Genomic DNA, 27,474 nt, shown 5'->3' with positions numbered 1-27,474 from the left:
CCCCAGAGAATTCCCCAGCAGGCGGAAGGGACTCATACTTTCCCTAGCAGCCCCAGGGTACACAGCAAACCACAGCTTTAGCCCCACACTGAAGAATGATACTTCCCTGGCATATGCCAAACGAAGTAGTTGCTCTTAATCCCTTCCAGACTCCTTTGCAGGTAGATGGGCAGTGCCCTAGAGGATTCCTGCTGAGGGAGAAGGGGTGCCAGCTACCACTTGCAAAGACCTGAGTTTCTTACAATAAATACAAACAGGTCAGCATGCCAGGTCCCGGTGCTCTGAAGACTGGGGGTGAGGCGGGATGGGAACTCTCTTCCTCCCTCTCTCCCAGTGAGCCCTTCAGAGTTTTGATCCCCTTGCTGTCCTGTTAAACTATGTACACGAAACTATTAAAGGGCAGTCAGCACAGAGCAGTGACTGGCCTTGTCTAATGACAGTTATCTCATCCCAGTGCCTGTCAGAGCCAAGAGCTCTGAGTAAGACAAGCCTTCGGGAGCGTCTGTAAGGTGAGTTCCCAACCAAGTCAACCTGCCCAAGCAAGCCCGGCTATGTGGGGAAGAGGAGTGACCATGCTACTCTATCCTAGAGGCCCTTCACTTTGCCATCCGAGGGTGAGGCCCCCTCTGGAAATTATTTTAACCCTAACAGCACTCATTTTAAAAACATTAGGACAAAGGAGTCAAGGCCAGGGGCAGGTTGGGAGTTTATGAAGTGCTTTCCACATCCCTCCTCAGGATAAATTGTCTGGTAAGCAAATGTTAACATCCCTGTTTTATAGTTGGGAAAATATAAGCTCAGAGAAGTTTAGTGCCTTGCCCACAGTCACACAGCAGGTAAGCAAGGGAGCCAGGGTTCCCCTGTCCACACGCGCACATTCCCCTTGGTGAGGGCAGGTAGAGAGCAGGTCCTGCCTGCAGAGAGGCAGCTGAGAATAGCATTCCCAAAGGTCCCTTCTAGTTGAGGGAACTTGTCATAGCTAAGAATCTAGTGGGAAGAAAGAGCAAAAGGGAAAAAAGAACGTTTGAGGACCCTTACATTTACTCAATTAATTCTCACAACAACTAATTAGTAGGTATAATTATCTCTATTTTCCACTGGAGAAAAAACAGGCTCAGAAACATCTCTCCCAGGGTCACAACCAACCAACTAGGTTAGAATTTGAACCCAGGAGAAGCTTTGGTATTTTCCTTTACTCCATGCTTCCCCCTGGTGGTGATTGGGAAGAGTGCACAGAGGCTGACGAGCCAGGCAGAAACAAGGAGGGAGAGTTCAGAATCCATTCCATAAAACTTTGCTGAAGTCCACTTTGTGACAAGTCTTGTACTTGGCTCTAGGAACACAATAATAGACAAGACAGACAGCTCCCTATCGAGGGACAAACATAAACAAAGGAGGCCTCTAGATGAGCAGGGATTAGATAGGCAAAGGAAGAGTGTGTCGGGGTCAGGAGATGGAACAATGTGTGCCGAGGGCCAGAGGCCAGAGGAGTGGGACTTCCTTTTGTTAAACAGTTCAGTCTGGCCAGGGGGGATGTGTGAGAGGCTGTGAGGGATGAGGCTGGAAAAGTAAGCAGGGGCCAGATCTCAAAGGGTAACAGAAGGCAAGAAAGGGTGTGACCCATTAGGAAGCCACTAAATAACCTAGGAGGATGATTATGGGCCCAGGAGAGTAGTGGGAGAGGGGATGTGTTCATTCATTCAATAAACGTTTGAGCACTAGCATGTGCTAGGCACTATTCTCTGTGCTGAGGACACATCAGTGAACAAGGTGAAGTCTGTCTTCATGGAGCTTACATTCTAGTCAGGGAGCTAAATAAACACACAGATGTGTAATATCAAGCACTGACAAATACCAAGGGGGAAAAAAGACAGGACAAGGTGTATTTGTTTGCTAGGGCTACCATAACAAAATACTACAGATCAGGTGGCTTAAATACAGAAATGTATTTCCTCAAAGTTCTAGAGGCTGGAAGTCCAAGATCATGGTGTCAGCAGGGCTGGTTTCTTCTGAGGCCTCTCTCCTTGGCTTTATGGATGGCCATCTTCTCCCTGTGTCTTCACATGGTCTTCCATCTGTGTCAGTGTTCTAATCTCCTCTTCTTATAAGGATACCAGTCATATTGGATTAGGGCCCACCCATATGACCTCTTTTTACCTTAATGACCTCTTTAAAGGCCCTGTCTCCAAATACAGTCACATCAGAGGTACTGGAGGTTAGGACTTCAACATAAAAATTTTGAGGGGACATATGTAATTCAGCCCATAGCACAAGGTGACAGAATGTAACTAAGGCTGGAGGTAGAAGGAGGGAAAGGGTCTGAAATATTTTATGTAAGATAATATGGGAGGGCCTCTCTGAGATGACATTGATCTGAGATCTGAATGAAGAGAGGGAACTAACTATGCAAATGTCTAGGAGAGCATTCCAGGGAGAGGGAACAGCTTGTGCCAAAAGCCTGAGGTGAGGAAATGACTCAGGGCTACTTGGCATGCAAGAACAGTAGGAAGGCTAGTGCAGCTGGAGTACAGAGAGAGAGTAAGGCCTTGAGGACCATTATGATGCCTGGCTCTTTCTTTGAGATGAAAAGCCAGGGGAGAATTTTGAGCAGAAGAGTGACATGATCTGACTTGTGTTTTAAAAACAACAACTATGTTAAGAATAAACTGAGAGAGAGGGGAAGGGTAAAAACAGGGAGACTTTGCAATAATCCAGGTGAGAGATGATGCTGGGACTAAGATAGTAACAATGGAAGTGGTCAATTCTGGATATAGGCTGAAGAGAGATACAACAGGATTTACTGATGCATGAGATGTAGGACATGAGAAAAGTTGTTGTTACAAGGCATTGTGTAAAGGCATTTTATTTAAAAGTCAACACACCCTACTTGTATAAATCAGTCACTCTCCATTTCCAAGTTCCAACTCCTGTGCTTGAGAGCAGAGTGTGCGGTATTCTTCTGGGCTTAAGGTGTAAACTGACACGGTGTTCAAGAACTTGTCCAGCGGACAGAGCCGGTCAGGGCAACCTCTCGGCACTTGCTCCTGCGGAAAAGACATAACTCAGCAGGGCCACTGAGGACCCTGTCCTGCTGTTTTCAGCTGTGCCCGGAGGTCTGAGAGGCATGGACCCAATGGTATGTGCATGCACGTATATAACAGCCAGGAAGGCCCCACTCCCCATCAGCTTGCAGAATAAGAGCACTATGCCCTGCTTGTAAAAGTCATTTAAGAACTGTTTGTTGACTTGACTGGGAAGACACAGTCAAGTTACACCCCTGAGCGAGGAGGGCTAATGGTCTAATCCTTGGGGAGTGCTCCAGCCTCTGCCCTGGACAGCAACCTGGGGAAGCGGCCAAGGCACCAAGAGTGCTGACAGCACATGTCACCACCCAGAGACACCATCATTAATTTTCAAAACAGGCCCCACAGGCAGCATGTTATATCCTGGCAGAGACACTCAGGAGAAGAGGAGGGTGGTCCTGTTCCTAGAAGAAGTCTGTAACAGAACTCAGATAACGCCCATGTCCCAGTCTGCCACTATATGCCAAGTTCTGCCTTATCCCTGGGCCACAGCTCTGAGTCGCCCATAGGATTCGGAGAGCTGAATGTACCAACGGAGACTACACTGGGCCTGAGGAGGGAGAGTTGTCTACCAACTAAACCAGGTGGCTGGGGTTGGGGGAAGGGTGGCTAGCCACACCCAATCCCACCTCAGAGGTCTTACCTTCCCATGGTAATAGAGCTGCACAAACCACTCCTTGGATTCCCGGTGCTGGTAGAGTTCTATGGTCAGATCTACAGCAAACGGGGGCCATTTGTGGTCAAAAATCCCCAGGACCATTAAGAGAGGCATGAGGGTCACATCATGAGCCGCATAGAGGTACAGCTTTCTGCAAGGAGGAAACAGCTCTTCACAATTCTTTACTTCAGGACTCTGGAGGCCCAGACACTGCCTGCCTCCTGTGAGTAAGAATACTTGCCTCAGAAACCAGGTGACATCTAGAAATCAGTTAAGCCTGGTATAAAACTCCCTTGAAGTATATGGTGGGGAGAACCCTTATTTCCACTCCCCATGTTTTTATGAGGAGGGATCCCACCAGAGTAGCTCTCCTGGTCTCCTCCTGCCCATTCACTTGCCCACCCACCCACTCTCTCCTTCCCCCGTCAGTGTCGAAGAAGGAACTAAGCATGTGTGGCTGAGGCGCTACCTCTCTTCTCCCTTTGGGACCTGCCTGCCTATGGCAAGTGTTCTCCCTACTCTCAGCCGTGTGATGAGTTTAGTAGAGCAAGCTCTCCTCCTTGTTGGGGAAGCTTGCAGTGTGGGGCAATGAAGTTCATTTCAAAGGAATATTAATAACCCTGTTTGGCCCTCAACACATTCTCCAAATGGCTTTAATCAGTAATAAAGGTGCCATTTTAATCTATATCTGCCTGACTCCTATATCTATCTCGGGAAAGATCAAGGATTTTATTTGTATACACAGATATAAGGCCAAAAGGGGCAAGGTGGCAAAGGCCAGTGAGAAACGTGTTGTCATTGCAGGTATTGTGAGGGACAGGGAAGGGCATTCACATGATTTGCTGTTATAAATCTTGGCCCAAAGTTCCGGAATGTTCCTATTTCAACTCACTGTCCTCTACCTTTCCCACACTCATTGTCAGTTTCTAGCTACGGACAATCTCTCTCAAGAAGACAGGCTGAAGCAATGCTTCTCCAATATTAGAGTGCATACAAATCCCCTGGGGATCTTGTTAAAATGCAGATTCTGAGTCAGTAGGTCAGGCGGGGACCTGAGAATCTACTAAGCCCTCAGGTGATGGTGAAGCTGCTCATCTGCAGACCACACGCTGTTTAGCAAGTGGCTAAGACATACAATATTCCAAATCCAGGTCCCTAACCTGGGGTTCAGGCTCTACAAAAGTGGCAGTGGAGGCTCATGAGACACTTCCAACATTTTAAAATGCCTAGTGGATACCATACCCTCTATACATGCAATGAAAGTGCTCAAACTAAATAATCTATTAACCAATTATCTTTGGGGCTATTATAATATCAAATCAGTGTGACATCATAATTAGCTACTCTCTTTTTTTTTTTTAATAATTTTATTTATTTATTTTTCCCCCCAAAGCCCCAGTAGATAGATAGTTGTATGTCATAGCTGCACATCCTTCTAGTTGCTGTATGTGGGACGCGGCCTCATCATGGTCGGAGAAGCGGTGCGTCGGTGCGCGTCCGGGATCCGAACCCGGGCTGCCAGCAGCGGAGCACGCACACTCAACCGCTAAGCCACCGGGCCGGCCCTAGCTACTCTCTTTGACACATGTTCAATTAGTAAAAAAGTGGAAAAATAAATTTAGGGTTCCTTTTTGCTAAAATAAAAATTTCAAAACATGGTAGAACAGGTGTGGCAGGAAGAAAGTTAAACATGTTGTGAATGTCTTTGGGACTCGTGGCCACTTAAACATCCACATTTAGTCACTGACAGCCTGGTTCCTGCCTCTCTAAAACCTGGGTTCCCTCCCTGCAGCCAGAGGCCCGCCACTACCCTCAGCTGCACAAAGCTGAGCTGCTGGGCCAGGTACCTGGTCTTGTCAGATGGAGTGGCAGGGTCCACGACTTTCAGCAGGTTGTTCTCCAGGACGTGGAGGAATGGGCCTACTGCCATCTGAAGACTTTCCCTATGGCAAGTAAATAACATTTAAGCACCCAGCAGGCCTTGGCACACAGGGGATGCAGGCTGGTTCTGCCTCCTATGACCTCATGAGCCCATGAGGAGTTGAGAAAAAGACAAGTAATGCACGAGGGACAGCAACAGGGAAGAAGGAGAGAAATAGCGTTGCCTCAAGCTTGAGGGTTCTCCGTGCCCAAAGACTTCCAACAACAAAGGCACCAGGATGTAGACCTGCTATGAACACCGCTGAGATGGGAGGGGCTGAGGGAGTGGTAACCAGGATAAGTCATGAAGAACTAGGCCTTCAGGAATCAAAGAACCAAGCTGGGAAGGACAGGGTGGACTGATTTCCGGGAATTCCAGAAGGCCCTTAGAAAAGTGATCCCAAGGAACAACATCCTGAACTATGCTTCCTATGTGCCAGCCCTCCCTCTTTGGAGTTTAGACCATAAGGACATTTCTTATTTATTTGATTTAACAAGAAGTTCAGCAGTAGTGCTCACAGGGTTGGTGCTGTGGTTCCACTTTCATTCTCAGGAGGGTCACCTCACGATCACAAGGCGGCTACTGCAACTCAGAGCATGTCGTCTCACAGTAGCAAACAACGCAGAAAGATGGGGGCAGTAAGCGGCAAAAAGGCTTGGCTTTGGTGCCTTTTACTTTTTATCAAACAGAAACAAAAAAAACGTCTCCCAGAATTCCCAGAACCCAATCACCGACAAAAGGGAATGGAGTTGCCGTGATCGGTTTAGACCAATCCTTATTCATGGACTGGGTAAATGGCCACCTTTATAAATCAAGGAACACTGAAGCAATGGACGAGGAGCAGGCAACCAATACCATACGCAACATACTCATTCCAAAAGAATGTGTGCAGGCCAAGCCAAGTTGGATAGCATTGTGAGGTTGCAACCATTTGTCCTTAAGAAACACCAGTTTTATGAAACCAGGGCTAATTGGAATGGACAGGAAAATGGATCAGGTCTTATTTAAAATGCTTTACACTAGGAGAAAGTAAACTATGGCCATGGGCCAAATCCAACCCACCCACCTGTTTTTGTAAATAAAGTTTTATTGGAACACAGCTGTGCCCATTTGTTTGCATATCATCTATGGCTGCTTTCATGCTACACAAGCAGAGATGAGTAGTTGCAACAGATAATGCATGGGCCGCAAAGCCTAAAATATTTACTAAGTGTGTGTGTGTGTTCATGTTAGTGGAGGTGAGGGCAGTGAGCAACAACTTAGGTCTGGTGGGACCACTTCAGGAACAGATGAGGAAAGGTGGTAAGTCACAGGGAGTGGCAGCAAGCTGAGTGGCATGGCTGGAACCCCCTGGATGCTCTAGGCGAGTGCACAAGTGGATACACTCAGTCTGAGTGGGAGAAAAGCAGTCAGAGGCTCTTATTCTTATGCAACAGAATGAAATGTTAGCTGCTTTTTCCTCCCACTCATCTTTCCCAGCACTGTTCCTCTACTTCTCATGTCCTCCTCTACCAAGTCACCTATTCTCACTGCAAGCTGAATGTTCTTAACCAATCAGAAAAAGGTGTTTTTTGAAATGTGGTAAGAGGGAAACTCTCCATTCTGGTAGTCAGGAAGCAGGCCTCCTAAAAACAGACTTAGGTTCCAGGAAAAGGGAGAAAACATAGGACTGGCTGTCAGAAGGTCTGGGTCCGAGTACCGGCTCTGCCACTCGCTAGCCGAGCCTAGGCAAGGTACCCACATCTCTCAGGCCCAGTTTCTTCATCTATAAAGCCAGGCCTTGGACCCTGTCAGGAACAATGACACCTACCTCACAGCGAGAATGTGAAACTAATTTATAAATTATAACGGGATGAATAAAGTGAGTAATAATTATTCTTCCTTCAGCTCCTCCACCCAAATCCTTTGAAACTTAAAGGAAAAGGAAAAAGTCAGTGATTAAGAGGAACTCGCTCAAGTGGTGGCTCCTGGTTCTGTATAACAGTGAATGAAAGCACTAGGTCACCAGCCCCAGCTTCACAAGTGTGAGAATCTGGGGCCGAGGCCATTCAGTTGGCCAGCAGAATGGGGTGATTTCGGCCTCTGCGCACACAGAGACGCCAGCTGGCAGGTGTGGGCAGGCCTGATGAACCCCCTTCCCTACACACTGGGAGGCCTGACCAAGCATGACTTTATGCCAGCAGCTGAGGAGGCCCCTCACCTGTCTTCCCTTTGCAGGACGTACAAGGCTGAGTCCACAGCTCTCTGTTCAATCATCCGTGCAAATCTCTTCAGCGTGGGGCAGCTCGGGAGGCTGTGTACCTGAAAGGGCCATGGGTACATTTAGAAGGAAATGCTTCGCACTCACTGAGCCTGGCAGCTAAGCAGCTTCCGTGGAGACTTCAGGGGCCTGTCTTCTCCTGGGGAGGGCCTTAGCTCAAAAAGCTATGTCCCCATGGACCTTCTCAAGCTGTTCCTAGAGAGCCAAAGGCCCAGAAAAAAAATTGTTTTGCCTCCCTTTCTGATGGCTCCCCATCTACTCCAAAATGAAAAATGTATTTTTTTAAATTGTAACAAAAAAAAAAGATGAATAAAATATAAGGCAAGAAATTCATAAATTTCTACTTCGTCTTCCTTTTCCCCAAAATGATTTCTAAAAAGTATGACATATAAATACTTTATATAAACTCTTGTCTTATAACCTTAAACCCATTTTGCACATAAGCACAAGGTGCATTTCTGTCTTCAGGGTACACTGTTATCTTCACAAGAGAAGGAAGGAGGATCCAGGCTATACTGCCTTTGAGTGTCTGACTTCTGAATCTATAGAAGCATTTTCCACTGTGTGGTTTTCAGTATTCATTAGATTAAAAAGATTCTGTGGCTAAATAAGTTTGGGAAAAACAAACTTAAAGATTAACCAGTTTTCTTTCCTTTAGGCTTCTCAGATTCTTTAATATGTTGATGTGCATACAGACTCTCCAAAAAGTGATACAATAAACAGGGATTCCAATTTTTTTTTTTTTTTTTTTGGTGAGGAAGATGAGCCCTGAACTAACATCTGTTGCCAATCCTCCTCTTTTTGCTGAGGAAGATTGGCCCTGGGCTAACATCTGTGCCCATCTTCCTCTACTTTATATTGGACACTGCCACAGCATGGCTTTGACGAGCAGTGCGTCGGTCCGTGCCCGGGATCTAAATCTGTGAATGCTGGGCCACCAAAGCGGAGCACGAACTTAACCGCTACGCCACCAGGCCAGCCCCAAAGGATTCCAAAATTTTTAGACAGCAATCCCTCCCTACCCATTGCCCACCCCACCTCTGCCCGTCCATTAATATACACATTCAAATCGCCAGTAATCTGGGGAATGTGCTTTTAAGAAACTTTATCTAGAGTTAAATGTCTGTGCTCCTAACCAAGGAGTCCTCCTTGATTGTTCCCTGTCCCTCAGTTCCCATATCCATTCCATCTGCAAGTCCTATCACAGCTGCCTCCAAACCAGGAGGCCTCCACCCACTTCTCTCCACCTAGTTCTAACCTGGGAGCCAGACCATCCAGGTGCCTGCCCCAGGCTCCCCCACCCCCAGGGCCGGAGGAGGACAGTCACCCCACCTGCTCAGCAGCCATGTTGTCAAAGAGGATGAGGAAGTCCACTCCATCACTACTGGCAATGCCCATCCCCTCCTTCACCTTTTTCAAATCCTCTGAGATTCCTGGCTGCAAAGAGGCAGACTGCTTCCGGCCACTGCCAAAAAATAAAAAGTAATCCCTTAGATTGTATGGTGATGAACAGTTTACAAAGTGTATCTTATTCATCATTTGGGATCTCATTTAATCCTCAACAACAACTCACTGGGGTTAGCTTGTATTATTCCCATTTTACAAATGAGTGAACTAAGGCTCTAAGAGGTCCAATGACTTGTAAAGGTAAGTTAGCAAGTACCAGGGCTAGAATAAAAGCCTGGACTTTCCAAATCCCACTCTAGCCTTTTCTTCTATTATACCAAAAACGACACAAGTACGGCCCAGGTCTGCTTGAAAACAGCATTCTCTTTCTTCTGTGGAACACATACTATATGGTTTTTGCAAACCAGAAATACCTGAAAACTGAAAAGTGCCATCAGCCCAAATCAGTCTATCCCACAGGGCAGCATGTTAGTAAGAGAAGGGAAATCGGTGTCTCCTCCTGTTTGCCCCTCTGCATTTGCAGTTCAATGACTGGTTCAGCAATCTTTTATTTAACCTGTCAGTTTCTTCATCTGGCCCACCTGAGAGCCCAGGATTGTTGAGAAGATAATGGTTTCTGAATGGCAAAGCTCCACTCATGGCTGTATACCATCCCTCCAGCCCACACATGGCTTTCCCCTGGCTTCCTGTACCTTCATTATGAGCCTGCCACTGTGAGCAAGAGCTTCTTCACTTCCCGGACAGCTGATGTCAGACCTGGGTGTAATGCAATCCCTCCCATTCCTTATCCACCAGCAGGTAAGCCTGGGCAGGCCTCAGTTCAGGGAGAGTCCTGCCAGCAAAAGTGGTAAAAGGCTATCTGTCCCTCCCTAGTGAGCAAGAAGCCAGGCAGTTACCTGGTCCTTTCCCGCAGGCTCTGGCAGTTTTGGTAGTTGGGGTACAAGACTTCAGAGCTTGCTTCATCAGTGTGGATGATGATGGGTCCTGGAAGGAAGCACAGGCAGGAAGAGGCTTCAGCTTCTTCTTCCCAGCATCTCCACCCCCTTATTCTTCTCTTTGTCTATACAGATGGAGCTGTTCCAGGAGGCAGATCACCAAGGTTACTCCTTAAGGACAGTGAACACCTTCAACATGCCCTGGCCTTGCCAACAGGAACTCTCCTGTGGTTTGAGCAATGGAGAAAGCGAGTAGCAGCCTTGCTCTGTCTAGGACAACCCCTCCTATTGGGCCACATATAGCCTAGAGCAAGTACAGACCTGGATCAGACTGGCACTTCCCTGACCCATTCCAAAGAATCCTGCCTCAAGGCACTACCAGCACTTGGGCATTCTAATAAAAAATGGGCCGGCCTTGACTTTATCAGAACTAGGTGGCTTTCTTACTTCCCAAAGTCCAATCTTATGAGCCAATATGGTGACTTATCACAAGACAATCTAAGAAAGGTGACCACAGGGCCACAAATCCTCTCAGACCCTATAGCCTTGTCCAAAATGCAAGCCAGGCTTCCAGATGAACTGCCAGGAACCAAAGATTAGACTACAGTGTTTCTTATATACCTGCAGCAGCTTGCTACTGCTCAGAGCTCACAAGTACCTTTGTTTCCTCCCATCAGTGCCCAAGAAGGGGCTTGAACACATTCCCATGCTTTGTTCTGTGCCACAGATGGCAAGGACTGGTGGCAGCTTCCCATCCTACACAGCTCAGTCCTGACCTTCTCTGATGGCAAAAGAAATAGCTCCCATTGGCCGCTCTTTGAGATTTACTGAGGTCAATCTGGGGAGTGATTAGGTGACTCTAAGCCCCAAAGAGCTATTAGTCCCAAACAAATTATTGATAGTCAAAACTCTAGGACTTTAAAAGTAGCCTATAGTAACTTTACCAGAATATCAGAATTCAGACACACTTTGTTGGTCAAGTGATCTCGCGCCCTCTCCAGATATACATCTCCTCTGAGAAGCAGTAGAGTGTAAGGTAAAGGGTACAGATTCTGCAACCAGGCAGACAGAGTTTGAATCCCAGCTCGACCACCTACCAGCTTTGTGTCCCTGGGAAAGTCATTTAGCCTCTCTGTGCCTTAGTTCTCTTATCTGTAAATTGGGGATAATGTCACCTACCTCACAGGGTTAGTACAAGAATTAAACAAGTTGATATATGCAAAGCTCTTAGAACGATGTTTGGTGCATAGTAAGTCCCTTAAATATTAGAATAATAATAACTATGATTTAAACCTTTAATATAACACATGATAATTCCTATCTGGTGTCTGACATTTGTGTCTGAATATTGGACCTAGAGTTTATGATAAATAAGGCATATTTGAGTTGGCAGTCAAATATATGTTGTATGAACGACTGACTAAATGGTACAGACCAACAACCTCCCGCTTCCCCTCTGCAGCTTACACATAACCCTCTGGGACTTCTCTAGGATTTTACTCCTAAAACAACATCCCAATGTTGTACCACTTCCACTAAAGGTAGCACCTTGTGAGGTTCTTTGGTCTATTCAAGTCCCTTGATACTGAGCAAGGTATGGCAGTAGCTGTGACAGAAGTCAAATTGGAGTCCCAGGACATCTGGATCTGGCTGGTGCAGGGAGTTGCCCCCCAGGCAGCCACCCCAGAAGCTGGTGATACCACTTCCTTCCTTGTCAGAAACCTGGGGCACCCTCAGTCTAAGACCTGCCTGTAGATCAGGCTGCTACCACAAAACATCTTTCCTACTTCAGTCATACTTTTGGTGTTTCTGAGGAGCGGACATTTGCCTTTTAGAAGCTGAGCAAGTGAAGAGCTTTCAGAAGGCCACGCACTGTGGATTATTCCTAAGCTCAGGGGCTCCCAAGAAGTAAAGGGCAGTCCACTCTGTTTGCTCTATGACACATGCTGTTTGTGTTCAGCAGCCAATTTCAGCCAGAATTAGCAGCATTACCCAACCCAGGTGGGGGCAAGGCCAACCTCCTCTGGCCTGGAAGTTTCTATTATTTTACATAATTTTTTAAAAGCCTGATGGAAATTTTATATCTATTTGAGATACTGCTAAAGAAGCTACACAAAATAACAAGAATCTTTGCCTTTTTGGCACCATTTTAGTATTTTAATATTGGTGAGGTCATGATGATCTGAAACTCAGACCGGCAATTAAATGTAAATTTGAATCAATTACAAATGACAAAATGCAGCTTCATTTGATAGTCTAAGGCCCTCAATACACAGGATCCATGAGGGAAAATAATAAATGTGGTCTTTGGTGGTGAAAAGGCTGGGAACCACTAGCCGCAATCATTCACTGGCTGAATATGTCGAAACCCAAACTCGACAGACTTTCTCAACTAGGAAAGGCTGAGTGGAAATCTGGGTCATGCTATGGATTACCACCAAGACCAGAGCAGTAGCAGCAGGCTTGGGTCCCAGCTAAGTGTCTCTCCTGCCATCCTTCCTTTTCAGCATAAAAGCAAAAAAGCCAGAATATTGTTCAAGACCTGACTGGGGCTGCCTCATGCAGTTTGTGTAAAAGCTTACAAGGAGAAGTCAGGAGCCAGAGGCACACCAGAGCAGCTGAGGCATTGCCGCAGATGTGGAGGTCAGGCTGGCAAAGGCAGCAGAAGGCCAGACAGGGAAGGGCCCCCTAGAGTGGGTACACCATGGAAGCCATACGTGCAGAAGAAGAAAGACCAAGGGAACAGGCACTGAGAAAGAGAGTGGGGTGGGGCTTGGGAAGTAAGAAGAAAAAGTTCCTCAGGGACAGGGGCTGACTTTCAGAGTCAAAGTTGAACCTTCTTTCTGACGTTGGAAAAGCCCAGCCAGCAAACACCGGGTAGACTCCAGATTCCGATATATATTAGTAGAACGAACGCTGGAAAAAAACGAAAAGATAGAGACACTCATAAAAGGAGGATTTAATTATATACACTCTACCTTATTCCACAGAACAGCTGGGAGGCCTTCAAGGCTACGTGAGGGGAGCTACGGAGCTGGCAAGAATCCTTTCTCTCTCTGTGGGATGGCTGAAAGCCAAGGGACCCCAAAGCCAATGAATGTGACCTCCAATGACCACCTGTTTATAGGAGCCTATTATATAAGGGTAACTGTCCCAAACTACCTTGGGTGAGAGTGGGAACCATCTGGGAGGTTTCCTCATGCTTAAGACCTTATATTGGGTGCAACATCCCCTTTTCAAGTGACTCACAAGACCTCCTGTGGGTTGAAGGTGGGTGAAAGAAAAGGGATGTCCTCCACATACTTCTTCCTCAGCCTCTCTCCCAGGGCAAACATCTGCCACATGCCCACATTAGTCAGCTGTCCAGCAAACATGCCCCCCTGAGGTTGGGGAGAAAGAGAGAGAAGAATGAAAACACCTCACAGCCTGCTAACCTCAGCCCAGAGAAATCCATCCAAGCATTGCAGTGGGCTTCCCAGAGCAGGGAAGCATTTCTCACCTTCAGCATGGTCTTACAGTATTCAGAGTCGAAAGGAGAATGTGGTTTCGGGCCACCAGCAAGACTGGTGACAGTGTAATCAAACTGAGTTTGGGGTGGGACTTCTAATAGCTGAGGGTTCCACTCTACCTGTTGTGACCACAAAAACAACACATTGTTTAAAAGGTTCTTGAACTTACAGCATTAACATCCAGCAGCACTCAGAACACATAGCTGGAATCACACTGACACTAGACTGCAACCTCCCCATGGGAAGGAAGGAAAGAAACTCTAATTTGAGCTCCAAATAAGGGAAGAAAAGACTGTGATTTATTATTCCAGGTGTCCTCAGCTCAAGTCTTATTATTGCTAAACTAGTACTCACTGTTAAGAGGCTGCTCTGGCACTAAGACTGAAGTAAAGGTGAGAAGTGGCCAGAATGCCTGGCATGCAAATACTTGGTAAGTGAATAAATGAATGAATAAATGAATATAATATAATCTCAGTTACCATTTACTTGTAAGAATTTTTTGTGTGTGTGTGAGGAAGATTGGTCCTGAGCTAAAATCTGTTGCCAATCCTCCTCTTTTTGCTGAGGAAGATTGGCTCTGAGCTAACATCCATGCACATCTTCCTCTATTTTGTATATGGGACACTGCCACACATGGCTTGATGAGTGGTGCATCGGTCCGCGCCCGGGATTCAAACCTGCGAACTCTGGGTCACCGAAGTAGAGCGTGCGAACTCAACCGCTATGCCACCGGGCTGGCCCCCTGTAAGAATTTTTAAGGAATCAACCTGCAGGTTTCTATGGCCCCCTCTTAAGGACTCTACTTAATGTCCCTTGTAACTACTACATATTTTCTTTCCTTTCATCCAATTTGCCAAACAAGTAGCTGCCCTCTAAGAAACCTTCACTTCTTCACCATCTTCCTTTACTCCTTGCAATCTGGCTCCTGCCCCAAATGTACTGTAATGGTTTTCAAAACATCACAAGTAGCCATAAGGTCTCACAGCTTCAACTGCCCGTAAAACTCTTATACACTCATTGAGTCAGATGTGATGACTTCAGTTTTAAAAACAAAAGTCTTTTGGGGCCAGCCCGGTGGCATAGCGGTTAAGTTCACGCATTCTGCTTCAGCGGCCCAGGGTTCACTCAGTTTGGATCTTGGGCACGGACCTACTCACCGCTCATCAAGCCACGCTGAGGCAGCGTCCCACATAGAAGAACTAGAAGGACCTACAACTAGGATATACAACTATGTATTGGGGCTTTGGGGAGAAAAGGGAAAAGAGGAAGATAGGCAACAGATGTTAGCTCAGGGCCAATCTTCCTCAAAAAAAAAAAAAAAGTCTTCTAATCCCACATTCCAGCTCCTCTTCCCAATTTATGATGTCTCTCTCAATGCTACCACAATTCTCCTAGGCCCCAAAACTCAAACCTCTGACTCTCCCCACTGCTCCACCATCCTGACACCAAACCCTGTCAATCACTGGCTATAAAAAAATTCACTCCCAATGGTTCTTCTTTTATCTTACTGTCAGAGTATAAAACCTTATTACCTCAGGCAAAAGCCTGTGACAGACTCACTCCCTTCCACCCCTACAATCCACACATACATAACCCTCCAATTGATCTTGCTAAGCCACTTTCATCATATTAACAGCGTTTCCCTAAAGTTTCAAGAGATAAGCATCTGCACTTCCAGGATTTCTACACCTTGGTCCAGCCCCTGTCCCCAGCTGTACTGCTACTACACCTCTCTCCTCCCCTCCCCAGACCAGACCATCCCCACTGCTTCCTCTGCATCTTCTTTCAGCTTGCTTCCCTTGCTTGGAGGGACTCCTGCCCCTATTTGCCTATCCAACTTCTCTTCAAGCTTCAGTGATAGCTCCAGTCTTACTTCCCCACCAGCGACTACTCCAGCTTTCAGTGCTCGTCTTCTTATCCGAATTCCTACAGCACTTACAATCAAAAGAACAACATTTAACTCAATTTCCCACTACTTCATTTTGCTTTAAAACTAACATTTGAAAACCTACTATGTCACATATCATTGTATTTATCTTGGCCCCTCCCAGAAATATCCCAGGAGAGTGCCACTGGGAGTCCCAGGTTCCCTTCGCACAGAGGAAGCCCTCCATTCTCCCAAAAGGCACTGTCTCAGTCCCACCTGCACCCAGTCTCCAACACCCGAGCCTCTTCCCCCATTGGTGCTGTAGCAACTGATATCAGAAGATTGGGTGTTCAGAGCAGAGACCTTCCTACTCAAGTTCTGATCCTATAACTTCCCTGCATAAAACCCTTCAAGGGCTCACAGCTGCATGATTGCCGCCCCCACGCCCCCGCCCTGCACCTTCACCACTTCTTCCCTGCCCTACATACTTACTCTCTAGCCACAACACTTTGTTTCCAATAGCATCCTCTTCACACCTCCTGGCCTTTCAATCTCATGTTTCTTCTACCTGGAATTTTCTTTTCTCTTTCATCTGGAAAGACTTCTGCTCATTCCACAAGACTCAGCTTAAATGTCCCCAGAAGCCACGACCATGGCCCTGTGCTCTCACAGCAGCCTTGGTGGCTCTTTTTGGCGGCCTTTACCAAAATGTATTAGAAGAGCTCCTTTACTAGTCTGCCCTGCTCAGTAGACTTAGCTTCCTGAGAACAGAGACTGGGTCCTCTATTGACCTCTGCATTTTGGATGCCCAACAAAGAACTTGGCACACAGTAGGTACAATTAATAGCTCCAACAATTTGCCAGATCCTGTGAAAGATACAAAGATTGAGATAACACGACCCTGCCTTTACAGGGTTTTCAGATTAGAGACAGCAAGCTATGAATATAAATGATAGCAGTACTAAAATAGAAACTATGTGCTACAAGAAACCAGATGAAGGCCATAGCAGTTCAAAGGCAGGACAGACCTTCTTTTCTGGGTAGGGATTAAGGGAGTTTCATGGAACGAATGGCATTTGAAATGAATAGGATTTAGACAAGCAAAGACCTGGACTTGAGAATAAGAGGTAGGTAAGGAGAGAGGATGGTGTTCAGAATTCCAAGAACAGATAGAAAGCTTGAGCAAAGCAGAGATGGAGAAGAATGTACATAGGAAAGAAGAGGTTTGCCTCAACCTTGGAGCAGTTTTCAAACTTTTTAATCAGCAAATATATATATAAAGGCAAAAGCTGGAGTTTCTCTAGTTGAAGTAGGACTGGGAACCCAGAGCCCCAGCTGCTCAGCATCGCCCAAGCCCACAGGCTCCACAGAATAGTCTGAAAGCCAGCAGTATGGATTACAATCGGAATGGGAGACTAGATGCAGAAAAGCCAATTTCAAGATGTCTGTAGTAGAGTAGATCAGGGCCTAAGGCCTCATGTAAGGCAGTAGGAAGAGAAGGGGTAGATGCAAGACATTTGAGTCAAACTTGGCAAGTGAGTAGATAAAAGCTTTACTTGGGGGCCATGTTGGCAGGTAAACAAGGAAGAATAAAGAAAAAAATTACTTTGATTTTGAGCCTGGGTGTCTAAGGTGACAAGGACAATGGAGGTACTCCTTGACTGAAAGGTACTTCTTGAAATTAAGACCAAGACAGTTGATAAGCTGAATTCAGTTTTGGACATTTTAACTTTGAGATACCTCCTCTGTGTTCCTAGCACTCCCAGCATATTCTCATAATTGGAACCTCGTTTGTCTCTCTCCTTCACCTCACTGTAAACTCCTTTACAGCCGAGACTGAATTATCCATCCCTCTAAGCCCAGTGTCTAGCATGGGTCCTGACACCAGATCCACAGGGCCTGTTCAGCTTCACTAAGAAATCTCCTGTTAAGCACATTCACCAACAGAGAATCTTTGGTGTTTCCCAGGAGATGACTCCCGAAAGTCTAGGTCATATCAAGTCTAGATATTTTCACATTTTCAGATTTTCAAGAATGGATGATACCTCAGTTCCACACACGGTGTCCACCCCACATACACACTCTCATTCTTGTTTCTGCTCTTCAGCTTCCGAGTTAGTGGCTAAGACTAACTTTATTATTTTACTTATTTATATGCCATTTTCAAAAACTAACTTAAAGTAGATGACAGTGATAGCTCAAAGATAGTAAGACAACCAACTCAAAGTAGGCCAGAAAGACAAAAGCAAATGAGTATAGGGACAAAAAATAGATATATACAGTAATAATTTCTCAAAAATGCACACCATGAAGATCCATATACTTATTGTAGGTGGGCCAAAGATTTGGCACTAAGCTTTCTGGCTTTCATGTAAAAGGAGAAACTTGATCAGCTAGACAAGCTTAAAGAGAAAAGCAAGCCAACTGTTCAGGAGAAGCACATCATTTCTAATGCTAGCAGACAAATTCCTCCCAAGGGTCCTCATAAAGAGGATAGAGTAATATAATGAACATCTTTTCAGTAGTCACAGCAACGAGTTCTATGGGATTGTTTTTCACAGTTTCCTCAACACAGAAGGATAGCATCTCACCAAAGTGCATTTCTGCAAAGACAATACTATACTGGGATCAATATGCTACATTCCAGGTAAAAAAATAATCTACATAAAAGTAAACAAAAATCTTCCACGTGTAGATTTTAGAATAAAGCAATGGTTTTAATCCTTGGCTGCACACTGGCATCACTGGGAAAGTTTTTAAAAGTTACCAACGCCTAAGCCCCGTCCTGAGCTAATCACATCTGTATCTCTTGGGATGGAGCCTCAACTCTTTTAACGCTATCCAGTCCAGAGAATTCTAATGCTTCACCAGAGAAGCTTTTACAATGTCTGGATGCTCTGGGCCAATTAAATCAGAATCTCTGGGAGGCAGAAGCAGGCATCAGTATTTTTTAAAGTTCCCCAGTTGAGCCTGACGTCCCACCAAGGTTAAGAACCCTGCTCCAGAGGACTAAATGGAGTGACTGGCACATCTTTCATGCAGTGCTTCTCTTAGCTGAGCTTGGGTTAAGTATTAAGCAAAAATGAGACTGACATTATGCTTCTCAGCTTGTCTATATTATCAAATAAACATGGACCCAAATGCTTTAATCAACAGTGGAGCTGGGATGGGTTGGACTTTATTTTATAAAAACTGAGGAATCTGCCTGGGTTGGGGACCATCTTGCCATCGTCTGGAGAGGAACTGAGGGAAATCCAAAAGCAGGGCCAAATTCATATTTTGAAAGTGTACTTGGAGCTAATCTAATGATCAGAAAAAATGGCCAATTAAGTTCCAGAGTTTCATTTCCAGAGCAGAGACACAATACTTTTAGAAAGACAGGTTAAGTCAACAGCCATTCAAGCCATAAGAAAACAACTCAATTAAACATCTAGTTTTAAGCAATGCTACTTCCCAAGGATTTGTGAGATAACTGAATGAAGTGACTTGTCACATATGTTTATCTATAAACAGTCAGAAGTCTGGAAACATCTACCAAACGCAGTTTTAGCTTTAGAATTGTTGCCAGATAGTCCTTTCTGACTATAATTAATAGCAGAACCAGGAAGATTAGAAATCCCAATAACAATCTCTACCAACTTGGATCTTGAAAAGAAAACCTGAGAGAGAATATCCAGAAACAAGTTATAGGAGGTCAATGACCCTCACTCATAGCCTAAATTGAAAGAAAGTTGGGTCCACCCCTGGCTTCTATGCACAAGACTTTATACAAGATAACCAAAGATGTTTAATGCATGTGCCTAGTCTGGAGAATGTGAACAGGCAGGAAGGGTTACATGCCTTCCCTAATTGCAAAGCGAGGCCGTGGACTCAGATGCTCCATATTTTGTGGCTAAACAGAGAATGAATGAAGCTGGCATTCTACCTGAGCTACAACTGCCTCTTTCAATGTAAAGGCAGAAGATACCCATTACACACCCACTGGCTCAGGAGAAAGTCCTAAAAGAATCTAAATCTTTTTCCAGGTCCTTCAGGGAGTATATATACTGTACATACTAGGTCCACACCTAGACATTCAGACTTTTATTCTCTGCTACCACTGGTAACTTTGCCTTTAAGGCAAGTCTTGTATTCCTATATGTTATTTTCCAGCCTTTCTGTAACAAGAATAAACGGAGAAGAAGGGGGAGTGCATAAGAGATAGGCTATGTATAAAATCATAGGGAAAATTTAGTGACCTTATATAAAAAGGCAAAGTAGGGACTGAAAAAAGATCAAAGCATCAAAAAGAAAGGGATGGAGGGAGAGAGAGAGAGAAAGAAAAGAAATTCCAGAACCAAATAGAAAGTAGTATAGCCATATAGAAAGGCTAACTAGAAATCTGCCAGATTTTACTTATGTGGGAAGTGCTTTAAAGGTTTGATTTCATGTGTGGCCAGCTTTAAAAACTGAGTTTTCAGTTGTACAATGTGAGGACATGATCCTGAGGGTTTCTGGAAAGCAATTATGATCATGAAGAGTATGTCTAATATCAGATTTGGACATCCTGTTGAACCTGCTCCAACAACAACTTGGAGGACTTATTCCAACATCAACTTTTGCAACAATGCAAAAGTACTCCACAAGTAAGTGTGAAACCTGGGAGCCTGGGGACTTCAGGTTGCCTATCCATCTTCACTAGAAAGCCAGTTGTTCAATCACAGGCCTGCCTGCTATGAAAGGCCATAGATCTTCACTGGATCTCCCCAAAAATCAAATCTAGCAAGGGTAATCATTTTAAAAACTAATTATTTGTGCTTTAATCATAATTACCCTGACCAAACCAGGTAGATAATAAGATATTATAGACACAAGACTAGCCAATTTTTAATCTTTTTCCTACCTCAAATCCCTTCCACAATAGGTTTAGAAACCCAAAATAGAAAAAGGAGAGCCCAAGATACAGCACTTTTACCAAAAAGCCCTCAAGGGATCTCAAAGGGTCTCCAGCAAACCCTGAGAGAAAGCTGCTGCAAAATCTGTTCCCAAAGGCCTTGACCTCTGTTATCCACTATGATCCCAGTTAGGGTGGTTCCCGTCACAAAGGTCCCTGCAACCCTTTGGCAACCTTCAAAACGGTCACGCAGAAATGCACTACACCCTTGTACTCAAGTTCACCCAAATATTTGCCAGAAATGCAGAATCTCAGGCCTTAGCCTACACCTGCTGAATCAGAATCCGTATTTTAACAAGATTCCTAGGCGATTTATATGCATGATAAGTAGGGCAGTACTACTAGCTGCGCTACACCGCAGCCACCAGAGGCGCAACTGAAAGTTCCCGGGCTGCCCCACACCCTGAGCGTCCGAGGGGGTTGGGGAGGTGCCAGGCCAACACCTTTGCTCGAGAGCCCAGGGAGGATCTGGCTACTGCTATTTTCCCTTCGTCTGGACTCAGCCCGAAACCCGCTTCGTGAGGGTAAAATTCCAAAGGTGTGTGTGTGCTTGGGGCGAGGCTCCTAGCCCGCCACTGGTTGGCCACACAGTCCTCGCCCCACCAACCCCGGCCCGGGCCGACCTCTCACCTGCTCCTTCTGAGGGAGAGGCTTGAGAGGACTCCGCGCCCCATGCCGAAACACGACCTGCACCATTTTCAACTCCAGCAGGCTTCGGTCGACCGGATGCTGGCGGTTCCGTCGCTGCGGCTCGGCCAGGGCCACCCGCCGCTGGTGGAGGCAGTACGCCAGCGAGGTCAGGACGCCCACCGGAGCCCACGTGCGCACGCTGAAGACACCAGTGATCATGGTGGAAGCCCCTCGGGGTGAGGCTGCAGAAGGCGAACACAAGCTCTCCGCCGGCGCCGGGGCTCAGCGACTACGCCCAAGTTTCCAGGAACCGGCGGGCGCTCACAAGCAGTGCCCCAACAAGCTGGGACCGCTGCGACTCTAGCCCTGAGGGGGAACCCCAACGGGAGCGTGGAGGAAGTGGATGTGGGAGCAGCGAAGACTCCCTGGGAGTTTTAACCCGGGTCGGAGTTGGCCGCTCCTGCTGCAGACTGGCCCGGGGGAGCTCAGCTGCTTATCTTTCACTCTCTAGGGAACCTTAAACTTATATTCCAAGTTTGGCCTCTAGCACTCTTGAAAGGACAGAAACCAGCCCTAAATTCCTCGCCGGCAGTGACTCCACTAAAGCAGACAACTGGATTCCACTTTTCTACAAGCAAGCTCTCACCCACCTCCTCACCCACCCAAGGGACTTGTCCCAAGTGGGTCCGCGCAAAGGAGCAAGGGAAAACGAGTCCCGCGGTGACGCCTGTCCGAAGGCTCTGAGTTGCGAGAACTACAACTCCCACAAGGCCGCGCGCGGCCGGGGCGTACTCTACGGGCGGCATTTCCCCGCCCCTGGCAGAGGGCCTCACCCGTCAGGCCCAGCCGGTAGAAGTCTCCGGGATTGGGTGGGTGGTGTAGAGGGAGTGAATCAGCGAGCTTGCGAGGCCGATGGACTAAGAAACGTGAGGACAGGGGTAGAATTGGGTGATGGAAGGGAGTATTTTGAGTCTAGGGAGTATGGAAGACTTTCTTGAAGTCCTGGAAGCGCCTGGAAGGGGGGGTTGCTGAAACTAAGAGCGCAGACACCTACTTAACTGAGTGATGACCATTCGCCAAGGGCGACACTAGGTGTTTTATATTTAATCTTCATTTACTGTCCCCCTTCTATGTTTAAAGAGGCTTAAATCATTGCAGACATGTAGAACTTTAAGTTCAATGATTGTTCACTTACATCCGGAATATTTCTTGTGGAAAAATCCCGGCCTTGCCTGTGAGTGTCCCACTGACTAAGCACCTTAATTTACAAAGAAAAATGCCAACTTTAACCACCTGCTAGTATGATTTCTCTTGAATGTACAGCTACCCAAAGACTGTGTTTTGGATTTTCGCAACAGGACACAATCGAACCATCTGTGTCCATCTCAAGGCAAAGGTCAAGTGGAAAGGACAGACATTTGTGAGGAGAAAACTGAAAATATGTCATCTAACCAGTTCTTTCATCATTCTAAAATCTGTCCTTGGATCAAACTGGGCCAGATGTGAAGACAGCATACTTATGGAGTATGGCTCCTGATCTGAGTCTAAACTTGTTCACCAGAACGTTCTGAATGTCCTACTGTGGGAGAAGGGTCGTTTTGGAACACTGCACATTGTCACAGTTTTCCCCCGGCCAACCCCATGGACTCACTTTTCAGAGCCTTGTTGTGTGTCCTGAGGATTAAAAACTGTTTTTCTATAGTATAAGTAAGGCATCAGGAGCGCCAGAGAATGCTGCCTCGGAACTAGTGTAATGAAATGTATCCCCAATGGCTGAGGAGAGCCATTCTCAACAGTTCAGTGCAGAAGGGCCCTGGTATTTGAGCAGCTTCAGCAGCCCTGATGGTTTTAGCACATCAGAGTAGCTTCAAGGCAATATAATGTTGGCATCTGGGGACCAGTACCTTCTGCAGTAATGGGCAGTTCACCCTAGTCCACCGCATGCACTTTGGCAGACTTGTCAGACATGAGCAGCAGCTTTGACCTGTATGAGCAATAGCAGTGGCTTGTCCTGTCAGGGTGTGCATATGTGGGTGGGGGTGGGGGCCGGGGTATGTCTCAGCAGAAGATCACTGCAGGAAGCCAGAGCAGGTGAGGTTGGAAAATGACGGATTCCATATGGTAGTTGAAAACACTGTTGGCAGCACGTGTGAGACAGCCTTGAGAAAGTCCGTAAATATTTGGTGTATGATGTATGGTGGTTTTGGTAGTGGTAATAAGTTGCAGTTTTCAAGAGAGGCTAGAAATCCTGAAATCATGCTCTGGGGATGGCCCCAGAGAGTTGAGAGACTGAACAATTGTTGTGACCCTGGTTTTACCATCAGGCAGGGATGGCTTGGGAAATAAGCCCTCCTCCCACCCAATTGTCTTCAGAGGGTTGCATTTAATATTATGCCAAAACTCAGTTTTAATCATGAAATTAGATAAGAAACAACCACATTCACTGTTTTATCTCCAATAGTGACCACAGTGCCTGGCTCATTGTAAGTACTCCATAAATACTTGCTGAATGAAATAGGATATATCATAGGAATGTTGTTGATGTCCATTACATCACTTAATGCTCCCTATGTATATATCCTCCTGAGAAATTGGTTTTAGAGCAAAGTGTCAGCATTAAAAAGTATGAGGATTACTTTTCCTTCATTTTTGCATTGGTTGACAGGAAGCTTGGAGCCTAATTTTAAACTTAACTACAGCAAATATTTAGAATCTAATGGCCAGTATAACTGATCTTTCCTTCAGGGTATCACCCTTGATTGGAAGGGAGCAAAACTGGAAAAAGGTCAGTTAGGAGGCTGTTGCAACATTCCAGGTATGAACCTGTAGGGGGTAGAGTTAACAATAGAGTGAGAGGGAGGAAGGAGTCAAGGATGATTCCTAAATTCCTGGCGTGGGCAACTTGCAGAGGATACCATTTACTGGAAGGAGGTTGAGCAGAAATTAGCAAGTTAGTTTTGAATATGTACATTATGAGGTACCTGTAAGGCATCTAAATAGAAATGCCCTCTAGACAATTGATTATGTAGGTCTGGAGCTCGGAGTAAGTTTGGACTAGGAATATATACATGCGACTCCTCTGCACATAGTTATTAACTGAAACAATAGGAGTGGATAAGATTCCCAGGGTGAGTGGGTAGAGTGGGAAGAGAAAAAGAGGGGGGCTAGGACAGAACTCTGAGAAACCCCACCATTTAAGGGAAGAGCAGAGAAAGAGAAGCCTGAGAAGGAGTGGCAGAGAGATAGAAAGAAAAGACTTAGGTATCAAGGAAGCCAAGAGAAGAAATGTTCTAAGAAGAAGGGAATGGACATCAGTGTCAGATGGAACTGAGAGGGCAAGTACTGTACGGACCAAGTGTCCATTGGATTTGACAACAAAGTAGTCTTTGGTCACTTTAATGAGAGAAGTTTCAGTGAAATAGTAGGGTAGAAATTAAATAGAAGTGGGCGGTGAGTGGGAAGTAAGTGTAGACATCTTCAAGTTTACCTGAGAAGAGGAGGTGAACTGGAGGTGTTTGGTTCATGAAGTTAAGAGAGAATTGTCTCTCGAAGATGGGAGAAATTTGTATGTATGTTTAAATGTTGATAGAAAGAAAGAAGGCTGTGGATAGGGAGTGATTGAAAATATAAGAGACATGATAATAGCTTGAGTGAAGTGCTTAGGAGGGTAGGAAAAGATGAAAAATGAGCTTAGATATCATTATTAGCCTCAGGAGGAGAAAGTGTATATTTTCCATGTTGACAGGAGGGAAAGAAGAAAGAATAGGCATGAGTGGAGTTACATTTATAGTGTGGGAATTAGAGGGTTTTTTTTTTCTTTAATGGTTTCTTTTTTCTACAAAATCAATGTGTGTGTTTGGGAGCGGTGTTGTTGCTTTTGAAGATTTGAGGAACATGGGAAAGTGAAATATTTTCAGTATACACGAGAGACAAGGTGATAACTAGGTAACCAGAGGCTTGCCGGGTACCCCTGAAAGCCCAGCAGAGAACAGGTTTTCTCCAACTTTATGGTCCATCAGAATTACCTGGGGTGTTTGTTAGAATACAGGTTCCAAAGCACCAATATATCTTGCTAGATCTGGGTGGAGCCCAGGACTCTGTATTTTAAATAAGCACCCCAGGTGACTCTGATATAGGAGCTCTTCAGATCATACTTGGAGAACTGCTGATAGAGAGTCAAGGAGGGGGTTATTTTAATATGGGAGAATTTTTCATAAAATGGAGAAAAAGGCCGGTGAGGAGGAAACAACTAAGAAGACAAAAAGGAATAACTGAGAGGGCAAAATCCCTAGGGAGGTGGAAGAAGGTGTGATAAAGAAGAAAGGAGGAAAGATCAGCCTTGGACAGGAGAAGTGTCACCAGTCTAATTAAGATCAGCCTTAGGAGAAGGGTTATTTCTTTCATTAAGGGTCACCTTCCATTAGGATGGGAGAGAAGGAGATAAAGATAGACGTAGAGGCAGGTGACATTAGTAGTTTCACCTCCAACAAGTTATTTCCCCCAGCGATATCTCCAGCAAGCTTGGAAAAGAGAAAAAACATCAATAATAATAATTGTTATTATTATTGAACATCGAGTGCTTACCATGTACCTAGCATTAAGCTAAACCTTTTACATGCAATGTGCCATTTAATCCTCATAGTAACTCATGTGGTAGGTCCTATCACCATTTCTTAGAGAAAGAAACTGAGGTTAGAGAACACAGAAGTTAAGTGACTTGCCCAAGATTGCACAGAGCTGAAGTGGCAGAGCCTGGGTAGTCTGAATTGGATCCCATGTCTGTCTGACGTCTGAGCCTACACTATGAGCCACAGATAGTATACTGCTAAACTTGTATTGGGGAGGGGGTAGTAATTTGTGTGATATTTAGCATTGATGATATCCCTCTAACATGTGAGATTGAAACTTTGTTTTTCCTGCATGACTTCTCCCAGTAAGTCTCTTTCTTCCTACCATCACCTCAGTCCTAATTGATGGGTTCCTAACTATTTTTTTCTGGGATATCAGTTAGAACTCTGTCTGTGGCAAGTTGCAGAAAACTTGACCAAAGCTGGTTTAATAGGAAAAAAGAAAAAAATGAATTAATTAGCCCACGTAATTCAGAACTGTCTCAGGCTTAGCTGTGTAGAAGGTCAGATAATATTGGTTTCTGGTTTCTTTTGCAGCCTCCAGCTCCATCTCGCACTCTGTTGCCTTTTCCCTCAAACTTTAGCTGGTGCCTCCCAGCTCACCCCCAGGTCACAGAATGGCTATGGCAGTTTTACTGTCTTCACCACTCAGTATAACTGGAAACAAAGAGCTCTTTTTTTTTCCCCATATAAACAGAAATCCTGGGCCTCAGAATCATTTGCCAAATTTGGAACACGTACTTAATTCTTGAACCAATCACTGCCAACCATCCTTAGAGTTGAAGGGGAAGTCAAACCCACCCAACCCACATGAGCTACGAGGGGTGCAGGCAATTCTTCAAAGGAGATTCAGAGAACTGTTTTTAGCTAAAAAAGGGTGAATGGATGATGAGGGGAAAACAAGAAATGTCTTCCATGCCTTTCTCCTGTCTTTCCTCCCCTCATTAATCAACTTCTTATGTACATTGCCAGTGACTCATGCTGAAGTTGCTGACATTTTGGTAGAGGGAGGTGGGTGTAATACTTTCTACAACTCTTAAAAGTCTAACAGGGTATGTCTGTGTCTATACATCTTTGTCATTTCTTTGTTTAAACATCTTTATTGGCTCCCCATTGCCCACGGAAGAATGATTTACGATATCAGTGTTGAATGGTCCACTACTCTGGTATTCTGTGCTGTTTCAAAGTCCTGGAAATCTGGTATTTCTGTTGGTGTGATACTGTTATTTTGGAGATTAAAAAGTCTGTATCACTTATATCTTGAGACATACCAGAGGCGTGCTTCATTAAAATTTTGAATCAAATAGGGGCTGGCCCTGTGGTGTAGTGGTTAAGTTGGCGAGTTCCACTTCGCCAGCCTCGAGTTCAGATCCCCTGTGCAGACCTACACAGCACTCATCAAGCCATGTTGTGGTGGCATCCCACATACAAAATAGAGGAAGATTGTCACAGATGTTAGCTCAGGGACAATCTTCCTCACCAAAAAAAAAAAAATTTTTGAATCAAATATAGGTGAGCTTGTTTAGAAAGCCGTCTTCTACCATAATCCTTGAGCCAAAGGAGAAAATAACAACCACCAAAGCAAAGCTTCTAATGCAAGAATAATTCTTACCTATTACAAAGACTTTCCAACAAATGGAAAA

The 27,474-nt window shown here is 45.4% G+C and overlaps 1 protein-coding gene across 2 annotated transcripts; it reads right to left on the bottom strand.

The window, feature by feature from the left end:
- Positions 1–1,863: 1,863 nt before the first annotated feature.
- On the bottom strand, positions 1,864–21,871 carry ACP6 (acid phosphatase 6, lysophosphatidic). 2 transcript variants are annotated; one of them, XM_004420582.3, is made up of 10 exons: positions 21,204–21,870; positions 13,764–13,892; positions 13,514–13,644; positions 13,101–13,180; positions 10,226–10,313; positions 9,255–9,387; positions 7,863–7,963; positions 5,589–5,684; positions 3,727–3,892; positions 2,848–3,044 (listed from the first exon to the last, which is right to left on the bottom strand). In XM_004420582.3, the coding sequence occupies exons 1-10, from the start codon at positions 21,420–21,422 to the stop codon at positions 2,901–2,903; spliced, it is 1,287 nt and encodes a 428-aa protein (XP_004420639.1). In that variant the 5' UTR covers positions 21,423–21,870; the 3' UTR covers positions 2,848–2,900. The 2 variants fall into 2 exon arrangements, with proteins under 2 accessions (XP_087300548.1, XP_004420639.1); XM_087444422.1 differs by lacking the exon at positions 5,589–5,684 and having other exon boundaries at positions 1,864–3,044; positions 21,204–21,871.
- Positions 21,872–27,474: the final 5,603 nt, after the last annotated feature.

Source organism: Ceratotherium simum, chromosome 2, assembly GCF_057802395.1.
Source record: "Ceratotherium simum simum isolate JZ-2026a chromosome 2, ASM5780239v1, whole genome shotgun sequence".
Taxonomy (NCBI): Eukaryota; Metazoa; Chordata; class Mammalia; order Perissodactyla; family Rhinocerotidae; genus Ceratotherium; species Ceratotherium simum.
The sequence above is the reverse complement of the archived record's forward strand: the minus strand, read 5'-3'. Positions and strand labels throughout refer to the sequence as shown.